This window comes from Electrona antarctica, assembly GCF_951216825.1.
Source record: "Electrona antarctica genome assembly, chromosome: 6".
Classification (NCBI taxonomy): Eukaryota; Metazoa; Chordata; class Actinopteri; order Myctophiformes; family Myctophidae; genus Electrona; species Electrona antarctica.
Genome location: NC_136811.1, coordinates 31,334,797 through 31,349,928, shown reverse-complemented (window position 1 = coordinate 31,349,928; position 15,132 = coordinate 31,334,797). Strand labels below are relative to the sequence as shown.

Genomic DNA, 15,132 nt, shown 5'->3' with positions numbered 1-15,132 from the left:
CAGCTTGTCTTTCCAGTGTTCTTCTGGATGTTATTCTCCATAACATGCTGCAGAGTGAAAGTAGGACGAACTCAGCAGGATTTGAATTCACAACCTCTTTCACAACCATTTGTTCCTCTTGGTGTCACCTTTCAAATGGGGCCTTGGGATCATGTAGCATTTGAATGGTGTTTGCTGTGCATCAAAGGTGTCTTTAGTGCATTTAAGGGTTATCGTGGATGTTAATCAGATAATAGAGGAGAAACCATGACAGAACATGACATAACATGACACAGAGAGCCTGGTAGCTCAGTGGGTTAAGTGGCTGCTATTTAACATTCTTTATTCAGACATCTCCACCACAGTGAACATATTAATGCTCCAATAGAAGCGCAGTATTACATGCAAACACGGATAGCTGTGGCGGTGACCTATATTATGTTCGGTGGCTGATCATTTGTGCGTTTTATGGGGGTGGGGAGTATGGACATATAGAATGGGGAGATGTACTAGTTCCACAACCCCCCTCCTATATTAGTCCAAACACCCCTTACCCTCCTGCTGGGTGAGGTTATTGTGCTGGCTTGGGAAAGCGTGGCCCCAACCTTGGTGGTAGACTGGTAGCATTGTCCAGACACACGTGCACTGTCTAGCTCTCTCTCGCACGCACGCACGCACGCACGCACGCACGCACGCACGCACGCACGCACGCACGCGCACACACACGCACACACACACACACACACACACACACACACACACACACACACACACACACACACACACACACACACACACACACACACACCTATAGTATGTCAGTTTTCATGGTTTTCAATGATAAAAAAGGATAAAAAACCATGACATACAAAAAAAGATGTAATTTTTCATGATTTTCGACGATTACCTTGAAAAATGTCATACTATATTTGTAATCATCTAAATCTACACTATAAGTTGTCAAATAATTGCAGTGTACAATATTTGCCTCTAAGTAGAAGTAAAAGTACAGGACATTGGAAATACTTCAGTATATTAAAGAATACCTCAACATTTTAGTTATGTACAGTACTTGAGTACTCAATTACTTTCCACCACTGGAGAAGAATACAAATATGAAAGTGTAATTCCATGGGGAATAGCTGTTTTATTAAAAGTCATATACAAAAGGAATATTCCATGTTAGGTTGCTATAAAACGTACATATGTACAGTACATCATATTTTACATAACATAAACAATGTTCAGTCCTAAATACAACAAGTTTAGACACTGGTGCGGACTGTAAGTCTGTGACTTCCACACAAATCAACACATTCACACACATGGTCATAAAACATTGTCTTAACAGTTAGTTTATACTGACAGTTGTCAACTCAGTTTGTTAAAACATACACCATATTTGGAGCTTAAAATCAGTTGATAAAAGACACCCGTGTAACATATTTTGGATGCATAGCTTCCAGTACAATTGCCTGAAGGTACACTTTTGGGTCCAGGGACAAAATCAGTGACACTTGGTTCCTCCGTGCATCACCATACTTCATGTAGCAAGGACGTTTTAACACCATGGGGCTAATAATGTCTTTGTGGCATGTTTGTCCTTGCTTGTTGTCTTTGTTTTGTATGTTTCTTTGAAACACCTGTTTGTTAAAAGCGCTTCATATATTTGATTGAACTTTCACCAGTGTCTTTCTTCACATCAACCAAACTAAACATTGGAAGAATTTACCGCAAGGTCTCTGTTTTCACTATTTTGAAAGCCTTCATCGAAAATATCCAAGCAATAATATAGAATCATCATCAATTATGATTGTACTTTTCGCCTGTTCATAATGACTCCATGATCAGACCATGACAGGAAATATTTCCTCCATAAAAACCATACAGTACATAAACCATCTATAAAACAATACATTCATTAGAAGTTGCCAAGACAAAAATATGGGGATGTTGCTTCGAGGTAGGGAAGGAAATTACCACCAGCCACTCGCCAAATGCTTTTGTCATATCTCTATAGGCAGGAGCGGTACATCCAAATGAATAACGACTGCCATTTGGCCTTCCTCTCACCTCTAGAGATATGTACGCACACATACACAGAGATAGTTGGGAACATGACAGCTAACCCCAAACAATTCAAGAAATATTCATAAGAGGCCACCCACCCCAAAATACAGTGCACAAAGAACTGGACGCTTGTTCCCATAAGAGTACAAAAATAATCTTTCATCTAAAACCCTATTGTCAGTGTATATTTCATTTTTTACCAGGCAAGTTGAGAGGCTTTTTGTTCTCAGCATTTTAAGGTTTTTGTACTTTTATTTGGCAAATTGATCCCACGGTCCCTTTTATGATGACATAGAATCACTCGCTAGTGCAACACGGAGCTAAAGAAAATTACTTACTGTGTGTGTAGATCTGTTCCTTCCAAGCAACAACCCTACAACCTTGAAGTTAATAGGAATAGAGAAACTGACAATGATGAGGAACTGAGAAAAAAAGACTAAGGGAAATGTATCTTTGCGGGTGGATTCTGCCAATGCTTTTAAATGAGTTTGTTTTCGGATTTCTGTAAAAAGAAATCGGTTCCCATTGATAAGCATTGGCAGAATGGGCCCTAATAGGCAGAATTAAAGTTTGGTGTGACCAGACCCTCAAGAGTCATTTCATGAGTTTTGGTTTGTAGATCTGTGCATTTACACAATGACAGAAGATCTGAATTTGAACTTTTTGTGGCACCAATTTGAACAAGTGGTTTTTCGAGCAGCCTACTATACAGTCTATGGTAGAGAACATTTTCAAATTGGCTAATTAATTCTCTGTTGTCTTAGTAAATAAAATAAAAGACAGGTGTTACAAACAGTGTATCTTCAAGCACATTACTAACTAAAGATATATAAAACCAGAGTCTGTATACCTACTTTGACCAGGTATGTTCAAACTCACATTGTCACATTGAGGAACAATTTCCACTGTGTAAAAGCTGGCTCAAAAGGAATGTAAAAAACGAAATAAATACAGTACATGGAACAGCTTTTAAAGAGAGGAATAAAAGCCAATAAATAAATTCAGATCAGTATGACATATTTGTGAACCCTCTTGACAAATCCGCTACTATACTGGAACCCACCGTCTGTGTGTGCTTTTTCCTCCCATATCAATGACCCATAACATACTGTATACTGTAGACCACTTTAACCACTTTACTTAGTATACTGATACTCAGTTGACCGGAGTCCCACAGGGGTCTAAGTAGGCCCCCTCCTTTTCCCCCTCTACACCAAATATCAAAGATCTACAAGCTCACAACCAATCGCTTTGCAACGGGTTGTGAGTTTGCATATCTGCTATTTTTGCCGATTGTTCACCCCAGAATAGGGACGCTATAGGGTTCATGTGCCTAAGAGGCTTCATCATAATTTCTCCTAGTTATTCTTCGTCTCTTCTCTTCTACTTCCACTGGTCCAGTCCTTGCATAAGACAAATACTGAACTTCCTTCGCTTACTCGCGGTCTGTCTGTCTGTCTGTCTGTCTGTCTGTCTGTCTGTCTGTCTGTCTGTCTGTCTGTGTCTGATCACATCATCAGCAGACAAAGGTACAACATGCATACATATTCCATTTGGTGGTTGACAATCCCGTGACACCATACACGATGGGATGGGCCCATATACGCTGGTAGTGCTAATATGCTACCCATTTACAGGGCTGCTTAGTGGACAGAGACATTGTAGGGTTGGCTGTACGTAGATTTCCATAGCGGGTTTACAATGGGCCCTAATGCGGATGGGGGAGGGGGTCCTGGCTATGGCTCCTTTGCATGTAGCTAACAGCGTCCCTGTATGTGAGGGCCAACTGGGGCCGGTCATACATCTCACTCAGTGTCTGGAATTTGGGGCCCCAGCTAGACAGCCTGTCATAGCCGAAACCCCCCTCATTGTCCTCAACTTGCTCCGGCCCCGTAGCGTTTCGGCAGGATGAGACCGACCCGAGTGAGCTGAGGCTGCCCACCGACGACCCGGAACCTTCCACGGACCAGACGTGGTAGGCATCCTGCGGAAACATGTCGCTATCGGTGTCTGCCTCCCAGATGATGCGTGCCACGTAGTTCTTGAAGTCAACGTGGGACTGCGATCCCGCCGGTGGGACGTCCACGCAGCCGGTGTCATTCACCTTGACGTCCCCACTTGTGTGTGCACCGTGGTTAGTGTAGCTGGTTCCGTTGGCGTCGTAAGCATAGGCAGCGTCACTAGTGCAGCTGCCGTTTGCAGTGTGGTGGTGGTGATGGTGGTGGTGTTGATGGTGGTGGTGGTGGGGGATGCTGAGGTACGGCGCGCCTGAACTGCTGCACGATGAGCCGGCCGGGTGCACCTCCTCCTGGGAGCCCTGGGAGGACTTGATGAGCGGAGCTGTGGTGCAGGAGGATGACTGGGACAGGCTGGAGCACAGGGGACGCTTCAGCTCTGTGATGTCATACGCATTCTGAACAAGAGGGAGATTCACATACAGTCACATTTAAGCCTCTTCTTGTCATACAAAATGGAAAATGGTTAGTATAAAAGTTTGTGTGGATGATAGACTCTAGGAATAACAGCACCACCTAGTGTGTACTGTTCTAAATGTTCATTCTGGGGACAACTTGAAGATTGCCATTGTAGGCTTGAGTTAACATTGCTGCCTGGGTTGACATCAATGCAATTTTACAAAAGTTTATGTGAATTTGTATGTGTATATGTGATTCATGTATGCATTAGGCTGTTTACACTTAATGATTTAAAAATGTGTCTTGAGGAAACAGATTCAATCCGTCTAGTGTTTCTCAACCATTTTTGGGCCAGTGCAACATCACCCAATGATTTACGTCATCTTGTCCCTAACACAAATGCCATTAACAATAAAGAGAATTGAATGTTTGTTTTGACACTGTTTGTTTTACATCATCATTACATCATCTAATCATAGCAACATGAGTTAGACTATACGATTATATTAGAGTTAGATTAATAGAGGCTTACACGTAAAACGTATTGTCAGGGAAGAAATGATACCATAATATGCCCTTATTGGCTATTGATGATATCTTGGGAGTAAAAGGTACTGTGATCGGTGCAATGCGATCGAGTCGGTTGAGTATGTATGTCAGGGTAAAAATAGTGGTCTCTTATTGGCTCCTCAAGTTGTAAGATGATAAGAGCGCCCCTCACTTCACACAGGTGTGATTTTTATTGTATAATGTGTTGCTTATATAATTTTGAAAACTAAAGATCAGATTTTACATTAAACTGGACTGGAAGTATATGACTTTCAGGGAATATATGATTTACGATTCTGTGCCTATCGGGACATAACTTGGACGGCGCTCAAAGTCGGCTCAAAGCGGACTTCGCAAAGCTCGGCACAGCGACTCGCTCGCTTTAGCTTGTCAAAATACTTTTTGTATTTTGACGTCAGAGTTTGTATGCAGGACATTTACTTACATGTTGTACTTCTTCCACCACTCTCTGTGTGTGTGTGTGTGTGTGTGTGTGTGTGTGTGTGTGTGTGTGTGTGTGTGTGTGTGTGTGTGTGTGTGTGTGTGTGTACCTGGTCCTGCTCACCGCCACCCTCCTCATTGTAGTTGAGGATATTTTCTCTGATATCCTCCCAGCTCTCGTGCTCAGCAGGGATGTGGTAAACACCCCTCTTCCTAAACCTATTACGACTGCCTTTCTGGTTCCACACTGTCACTGCTACCAATACAGCTGCAACACACACATGCAAACACACAATTATTGTGGGTAAAGGTCGGTATAAAGTGCAAAAGGATGATGCCTGCGTGGTGCAGGAGATAAACCAATGCTATGTTAACAGATGGGCTGTGGTTCAAAACCAAAGGAGGATATTTCCAAGTTTGTACCTATTGAATCTCTCACTGAAGAGGATGTAAGACAACGTAAACAACATAGTGCTGTTTTCAAAGCTCAAAACTCAGTGTAAAGAAGTCCTTGTTCTTTATTCCTTACGTCAGTGCTCCACGAGAAGAGATGGACTTCTCCCAAACAATTGTATTTATTTTTTATTGAAACCTGTCCTCCTCTGATCTCCTCACGTCAGAATGTATAAATAAGGCCCATTTGGTTACACTATCAAGAGTTAAATGACGTAATACTGAGGATTTCAGTGCAGACAGTGACCCCTTCTTCCACTTCCTCCACTTACTGAAGAAGACCAGCAGACACATGCTGATGGCCAGGATTGAGCTCGGGCTGAGAGCTGCTAGGCGGTGGCCTTTGACTTGTCCCAGCTCACAGCGTTGACCTCTGAACCCTTCCTGGCAACGGCAGCGGAAGCTATCGGGGGACAGAGCCTGGCACGCGCCCTGGTTCCGGCAGGACGTGGGTTTACACGGCGAGGGAACACAGTGCTGCAGGCCCGTCACATCGTCTGTCACCGTCACCTGGCTCCCAGGGCACCTACCGGAGAACACGTACTTTAGGACTTAATGGTCATCCACAACAAGCAGTATAACTATGTCGTTCACTCACCACTGTCATCATTACAGTTGTGGTGTTTACCACTTGTGTGGTAAAGCGATATATTTACATTTATAGCCTGCTGCTTGGTGTGGACAATCCTTTATAATGTGCTTAATGCTGAAATAGAGGTTAGGGTGTTTTTTTTTAAAGAACATACATTTAATGTAGATATGTTCCATGTTCAGGCATGTATCTTTGCAGTCTCCCCACCTGCACTGGTGTTTCCTCCACAGATCAACACAGAAGAGTGGGCTGTGGCAGGGCTTGAAGCTGCAGGCATCTGAGGAGCACCCAGGGACCACACCCTGCCTCTCCAACACGGTGGCAAACTCTGTACTCTGGCCATCCAGAGGCAGGGTGTGGCCGTTGAGACGCACGTCTCGCAGGCAGCCTGTGGAGGAGGACATGAGTCAAACTTAGTTTAGGACAACACCACAAATGCAAGTTTAAAACTAATACACAATAGAACCTTTTCATGGCACAATGAAATTAAATAGTAGGGTAAAAAAAAACACAGGTTTTATCAATGTTACTAATTAAGGTTCTGTTGCATTTAGTGTGGCAGAGCCTTTCCAGTGAGACAGCATGCACCTTATTTAGTGTCATTGGTAACAACTGTGTTTACTATTTCATGTCAAAATGGCTGCTGTGAAAAAGGTCAGTTAAAAATGATCAAAGATAACACCCAATAAATACAAAAGCTAAACTTCATTGTCATAATGAAGTTTATAATATAATACCCTAGCTTATAAATAATATAAGCTAGGGTTCAGAAGGCCTACTATTGCATTTGATTTCAACATCAATTTTAGAGATAGATTTTTACTTAAATACTGATGACTATAGGCTCTCCTTTTAAATCATTTCCCGTAAGTTTTACCATATATATATTAGATATTTCAAGTGACTATTTTGGATTCTGTAAGCCATTTGAAACAATTTTATTTTCCGACAAACTTTCCCTGCATGCTCTCTTCAGATGAATTAGTACCCGAGTTGGCTGCTAGGGGGCAGACTTAGTCAGAGAAAGGACAATATTGAGAAAAACCGAAATACAGACAGAGGTGAAGGAGAGATACAGAGGAAAGTCAGAGGCAGGAAAAGAAGAGAATTTGAAAGAGTGAACAATGGACAAGAGGCAACAAAGAAAAGAGAAGAGACAGAAGGAGACAAAAGATGTGACAATCAAGTTTATAAACATAAAGACGTCCTTTAAACCAGATCAAACTGACACGAAGACCCAGAACATGAAAACCTAGATTTCTCCCTGGAGGATAGCTGCAAACACTCCTGCATTTGACCATTTCTCCTGCATGACTCCTGCGCCCCCATTTCTCCTGCTTTTCTCCTGCTTTTGTGGGATTTCATCCTTTGTGTGTGGTCCACCCATGTGTCAATGGCCCATATACCCCCCTATCCAGCCTTCATCAGCACACTGATGAAGGCTGGATAGCCGAAACGTTTGTCCCTGTTCAAATATGAAATAAACAATTTGAACTGAAGTCTTGGTGTGTGCGACCCACTACTGTTATTTTGATATGTTTTCGGGTCGCACACCTACAGTCAGAGTGCGGTGGTCACATGAAGAGCCATATACCCCCCTCACACACCCCACTGATATGCAGTCATAATGTTAATTAATAAATTGTAATTGAATGCAATTATAAACTTACTATAAAAGTAATTAGTGGTTATTATTAAAGATGTCTTTTATTGGTTTATCGTTTTATATGATGGTCTGAGGTTGGCAGGTATGGCTTGAATCCAAACAACCATTAAATAAGACCAATATACTAAATATCAGGGTGGCCGTCGCTTAGTGGGTAAAGAGGCCGTCTGGTAATAAGAATGTTCTGAAGGCACTCTATGTGTTGTCCTTCAGCAAGAAGCTTAACCCCCAGCAGGTCCTCATAATATAACTCATCATAATATAACTCATCATAATATAACAGTCTGACCAGCCATCAGCTGGGTGAATCTCCCCCGCAGGGTTAACCTATTAAAACCGGGAAAGCATCTGTGTCATTTTAGATTTGAACCACTTAAACCATTATTTCAAACTTCACCTCGTCACTTTGTGCTGCACTATGAGCTTATAGATCTTCGATTTTAGAAAATTCTGAACATTTTGAATAGTTATATATATATTTTTAAAGCAATCCTTTTTAATCTTTGCTTCTGGGGGTCCCTGGAACAAAATATTTTGAGATAGGCGGTTGACGGCCAATTACATCATCATTTTGGGGGTCGTTGATATGGGAAAGTTTGAGCACCAGCAACATAGTAATACAGTATGTTTTTAGAAGACATTTGTAGAATCTGCCTCAGTTCTTAATGGGTTAATAAGGTGTACAAACCAATCTAATCAAACAATATGCAATATCTAACCAGATACACAGCAGACAGATTCTGATCTTACCCTGGAAGTCAGCATTGGCCACAGTATCGGGTCCATTGCCGACCATCACACTAGTGGGGTGCACCACGATCTCCCTCCTGTTCCCCAGCCAGGCTTTGACCTCTCGCGAGCCGCCGCCTCGTTCTAGACGCAACATGAATAGGTTGTCGTGACGATAAAGGCTGACCTGCACCCACTGGCCATTGTCAAGCCTCTGGCTAGGTAGGTGCAGGGTATGAGTGCCATCACCCAGGTTGGCACGCACCGTCAGATGTCCCTCCATGATCTGAGGGGCAGGGAAGGAGGATAGAACAGTGGGTCACAATACTATTCAGCTTGAGACCACTTTAAAACACTACAGAGTAAAAGCGGCCATGTCTTCCCGGCACCCCAGAGCTTCTATTTTGAAGGAATCCCGGCGCTGATTGTGTTAAGCACTACATTTACATTTCAGGTAAACTTTATTATTATTATTATGACTGTGACAGACCTCCAGGACGATGTACTCATTGGCTTCCCGGGATGTCATGGAGAGCAGGGTACCAGAGGAGCCTCGGGTGCGGAGCAGGAGCTGTGCGTGTGTGCGTCGAGGATTGCTTCCTCCTCTGAGCTGGAAGCGTAGCATACTGTCCATGTCAAAGGACCATTCTGGAACAGCTGTGAGGGAAACAGGGATAGTTTAATCACTTAACCACAAAATAAATAAATCTATATTATAATCTGTAAATGTCACACGGTCACCGTGCTGCCTCGGGTGAGGGCAGTAGTAGGTAACACGACTGGAGATGACCAAAGGATGGCAAGACAAACAATAGAGGGTATGCGCGTGACATCATTATCATACCCGGAAGTTATGCGGGAACGCAAAAAGCTACTTTCTGGACTTGACAGTCCATACATACAAACAGAAAAGTCTGATTGCATTAAATGTCTTTAAACAACATTAAATTCACTTTACCACTCGATTTGTCATTAACTTTATGCATGCGCATACCCTCTATTCAGCAAAGCTTAGTTAACATGTTTATTTTCCCCAACTGACAGGAAGAGTGGTAAAACAAAGGAGTCCATCAAACAGGACACGGAGTGTACACGCACACTGTCGACACTTTAAAATTAAATTTATTTGCTATCTGACTGTATCTGACACAAAAATAGATGTGTGCACACTCGCAAAAGCACACAAAAAGCAATGCATTATAAAAGTCCACAAACTGTATAATTGTGTTTGTCTTAAAGTCGCAAAAGGACTTGCTCGCGCGCATGCACACACATGCGCACACATGCGCACACACACACACACACACACACACACACACACACACACACACACACACACACACAGATGCCATCCCACCCCCAGTCCACTCACCTTTGTCACACTTGTGTCCAGTGTAGCCAGGGTGACAGTCACAGCTGAAGGAGCCCCACTCACCCAAGCAGGTACCATGGACCCCACAGGAAGGTCCCGCTGCTGTCACACACACCCCATCTGTCAGCCCACATCCAGGGGAGCTGTCCACATTCTCCCCTGGAGAGGCCAGATCATACACCTGGAAGAAAGTGGGCGAGATGGAGACAGGTTAGCAATGCTGTGGACTCTACCTGATATCTACTATCCTGCGCATGTTAACATTTAACTCAGACTGAGATCTTTGACACTATGTCAAGGAGTGTTAGGATACCGTTAGAACCAAATGTAATGACGGCTATTTTTGGAATTTCTCCCCCTACTCTATTACTACCAAAATACAAAGCTCATTTGGTAGCCTTTACCACTCTCTTAGCTAGGCGTCTAATTCTGATGAAATGGAAGTCCTCTGCTCCCCCAACCCATCTTCACTGGATTAGAGATGTACTCTAAAAAATTAGATGTACCCTGAGAGGCTCGGTATCCAAATTTGAAGACACATGGGGCCCCTTCCTCGCACTTGTAAATGAGTTGCAGTTCCAAGCTATTCCAGATTGAATGAGTTTAATCCTGAATCTGAGCATACTAGATATACGATTCCCGACGCAGCTGGGTTGTCCAGTATATTTATTATTAGGAACCATGTGTGGGTGCACTGCCACGTCCATTATGTTTTGGAGGGATGACCAATGACCATGCCATGTTGTCTTGTCTTGTCTTTGTCTTGTCTTGTTGTACGTTTGTGTTTTTGTTTCAAAACTTGATTCAGGTTATGTGGTTTGTAACTGTCATCACTTCCCTGTTAGCATAGGACTATACAATTGCTTTTATGCTACCACAATATTTTGCATATAGTGGTCACGACATGTTATCTCTTTGGTATGTTCCATATGGGTGTGTCACATATACTGTCATATTATTTGATTTACTGTATACCCTGAAATCTTGAATAAACAAAACTGTAAAAAAAAAAAAAAAAAAACATTTAACTCTAAAATGTACTTTCAGCCAAGGCAATTTTATTTGTATCACATTTCAACAGCAAAACTATCAAGCAAAGGAAACAGAGTAACAGTATTTACACATCGGGAATGTGTCAAATAAACAAACCGAATATTTTGCATCAAAATAAACGAACCGAATATTTTGCATAAAAAATTCAGTGGTTGAGTGGTTCTCCAAGTGGGGTCTTTGAGAGGTCACGGGTCTGCAACTCAGAGAATATACAATTTTGGTTCAATTTGGTCCAGCGGCGTAACGAGACATCAGTAGGCCCCCGTGCAGGCTAGTCCACCGCTTGCCCCAGACAAACTTTGGTCAACTCAACTGTCATTGAATCTCTGTACTGTATGTATTTATAATTTGATTGTACCGACGGCACGGGTGGACAGTTGTTGGCCCCAAATACCTCTGGGCCCCAACGTACTTGCGTTGTCTGCGTCAGGCTAGTGACGCCTGAGTGAGTGAGCCTGATTTGGACACTCTCAGAGTTAGGACTTTACAGTGTAGATTGGGGTCCCAGAGATAGAAAATTGTGTCAAATGGAGGTCCATTAAGCTGGGGGTCCTTGAAATGTAATTGTTTGAAAACCACCTTCATTCATACAGGTTGATGCTTTTATTTGTGGTGATCAAACTACCTCATTGTGAAAACAAAAATGATGTCACTTTATTTCTATATTTTGGGGTGAATATGTCTCATGAAGAAACAAAACACTGGTATTTAAGGAATTACTGTGAGGATTTTACTGTGCAGGCTTTTATCCAATGTCAGCCCGATCAGTTTCATCACTGGCAGAGACCGATTTCTTTGCGACGAGCATGGATGTTCTCTTTATTTATTTCTTATTTCAGACTTTGAAATTGCTATTTTGGCCTTGGCACTCAAACCAACCATCTGTCTGACTGCTAAACTCTGCCACTGGCGAGCTGCGCGCACGCGCGCGCACACACACGCGCGCGCACACGCACACACGCACGCGCGCACACACGCACACACGCACACACGCACACACACACACACACACACACACACACTTTTCGTACCTGACTGTCCACCACTAAGTTCCGGATGCAGCCTGTGTAGCTTCCATAGCGACGGAGCGAGGAGGACTCCTTCACACCTCCCAGCTGGAGGGGCTGGTACACATTCAAATACCTGGAAGATGGAGAAGAGGAACTATAAATTAAATGCATCAGCATTAGTGGTGAAGAAGTGTGCATGTGTGCGTGTGCGTGTGTGTGCGTGTGTGTGTGTGTGTGTGTGTGTGTGTGTGTGTGTGTGTGTGTGTGTGTGTGTGTGTGTTTGTGTGTGGATGGGGGGGGTATTTATCACATACACATTTTATTTTCCTGTCTGGGGGTATGATAAAGACAGAGAGGGGGTTATTATCTTGCACTGATTGACCGACTGACTGCCATATCTTCCCTAGGGATAATAAATTGCCACACGCTAAAGTGCCACCATGTGCTTATCGAGCACGATGTAGGAATTCTCCATTTGAAACATGGACGAGGAGACACTGGAGTTTATCTGGGTGCAAATTAACTAAAACGCAGAGCGGAAAACCGAGATATTTGACAGTTCACGGAATAGTTGCGTAACTAGCTCCTACAGTGTATTCACCAAACTCGTCAAAGATGAACAGATTTGCAAGCTTACAGCGCTTTGCGTCTCAACATCTTGACAACTCGTAGATCAGTGTATTGGTCAATATCTATATACTATGCATTCAACATTATACTTTTGTTGTGTTGCTACCTGTGGGGGCCAGGTGTCTCTCCTGAGGCCTTACAGCCTGACTGGTCCATCTCCACTACATCCAGTCCCAGCCCCTCCAGCTCGTTGACCACTGCCCCCCCACATTGGTCCAGGATAAGTTGAACTGCCTGCACAGAACGCAAACACATTGTCAACATCTTACATATTTCACCAGACATTCAGGCAATGTGGCAAATGAAAAATATAGCAGCAGATTAAGTTGATCGCCACGTGTCACTGACATAGCATTCATTGCAACTCCATTGAAACTGAATCAACCAACCCTTACCTTCCCATTGCTGATTATGTCCAGCCGGTGCCAACGGCGGTCGGTGACGATGGCCTTTGGTGGCAGCTGGAGGGTGAGTGTTCCTGATCCGTGGTTAATACTGAGGGCTGGAACACCGTTTCTAAGCTCTGGATGGGAGTACCAGAAACAGCATAGTTCACAAAGAGATTTTCTCAAGTCAGAATGTTACCTCTAGAACTCTATGGGCGTTCAAAAATACACTGAGAAATTGTAAAGCCATCATTTAGGTTGTTACAGAACAATAATTGTTGTTACGAATGTTACAGAAGTTCGGTTGAGACTCGCGAAGAGAGTGCAAGTTGAGTGCAACCTTCGTTATAGAGCTGGCCAATATTGGAAGATTGTGGTGATACTGGGTATAACTTGTAGGTGGAAATGTACACAGTATGTTAGTCATAGGAATGTTAATTAACACAGCTGCTGCAAAAGAGTATGCATGCTCAGCTCAGTAAACCTTCATTGAAAAAATAAATAGAAATATATAAATTTCAAAAAGAAAAACATTGACAAAAGAGGGAGAACATTAAGTTCTGCTCAATGTGTTACTGTAAATGATCAAACCGGATCAAACATGCAATTCTTCTTACTAACTTTCACTTTTTTATTTGACACCAGTGATACATTTCATTAAAACACTGGGCTTATAGCTGTTCTTCTATTATTGGGCCAGACAAAACCCTCTGAGCCTCTCATCGGACTTATATTGCTGTGTAAGCTGGTATATCCCATTATGACTGAACTCAGCCAATTGCACACATACGCGTGCACAAGAGAGTGTGTGTGTGTGTGTGTGTGTGTGTGTGTGTGTGTGTGTGTGTGTCTGTGTGTGAGAGAGAGAGAGATAAGTTTGTCTGTTCTCCTCAAAGTTTTCCAGCTGCATATGTAACTATACATGCACACACTTCTATGCGTGCGTGTATTTCTTTATATGTGTATGCAATTCTGTGTGTAATCATCTGTACATTGAGGGCCTATCCGAGTGTGTGTGTGTGTGTGTGTGTGTGTGTGTGTGTGTGTGTGTGTGTGTGTGTGTGTGTGTGTGTGTGTGTGTGTGTGTGCGCGTGTGTGTGTGTGTCTGAATAGGTGAGTGTACAGTGCATGTGAGAGTGTGTGCACATTAAAGTGTGCATCTAAGTGCCTAGGAGTGAGTATTTGTGTGTGCGTGACCCAATCAACTTCAATGGCACATTATTGAGCACTTCAGTGAAAAATGCTCCGAAGCGTTCAATGCTGCAGCCATCTTCGATTTTCCTATCCAGGGAGTCGCAGAACACGAATTGTGTTCAATAATTACATAACTTAATGCCAGGAGGAGCTAACAAACCCATTATGCAAGGCCTTTTCAAAGGCCAAGTCTGGTCTAATCCTTTAAGTCTAGACCAGGACCAATGGGAATTGGCATAAGAGAGACCGGCTTCTCTAATTCTTTCCAATACAAATTCCATGGTGAAACAACATCTTTCTTTATGCTGGCTATTTTGCTGCCATGGTAATCCTGAACAAAATGACCAGTTTTTATTCAATTTCCATTACAATGGGCAATTTGTGTATTTAATTAATAACAAATCTATAACAGAATCGTAAAAGCTCTTGTCTTTCTGCGATTACATATTTGTGTTAAAATACAACTAACTTCATCCCCAGTGTTGTTTGGTTGTTTTCAAACATTGTGACCGATACACAGTTTGGTTGTTTTCAAACATTGTGACTGATACACAGTTTGGTTGTTTTCAAACATTGTGACCGATACACAGTTTG

General features: G+C 42.8%; 1 protein-coding gene across 1 annotated transcript in view; it reads right to left on the bottom strand.

Annotated features, from left to right (window-relative positions):
• Positions 1-1,106: 1,106 nt before the first annotated feature.
• LOC306925040 (neural-cadherin) overlaps positions 1,107-15,132 on the bottom strand; it is a gene marked incomplete at its 5' end in the record, with an annotated part of 185,678 nt that continues 171,652 nt past the window's right edge. Inside the window, 10 exons of the mRNA XM_079503721.1 lie at positions 1,107-4,462; positions 5,564-5,721; positions 6,179-6,432; positions 6,706-6,886; positions 8,915-9,179; positions 9,384-9,550; positions 10,266-10,446; positions 12,350-12,461; positions 13,065-13,192; positions 13,354-13,481. Coding sequence (XP_079359847.1) covers positions 3,758-4,462; positions 5,564-5,721; positions 6,179-6,432; positions 6,706-6,886; positions 8,915-9,179; positions 9,384-9,550; positions 10,266-10,446; positions 12,350-12,461; positions 13,065-13,192; positions 13,354-13,481 — 2,279 coding nt within the window. The 3' untranslated portion in view covers positions 1,107-3,757. The remainder of the gene's footprint in view (positions 4,463-5,563; positions 5,722-6,178; positions 6,433-6,705; positions 6,887-8,914; positions 9,180-9,383; positions 9,551-10,265; positions 10,447-12,349; positions 12,462-13,064; positions 13,193-13,353; positions 13,482-15,132) is intronic.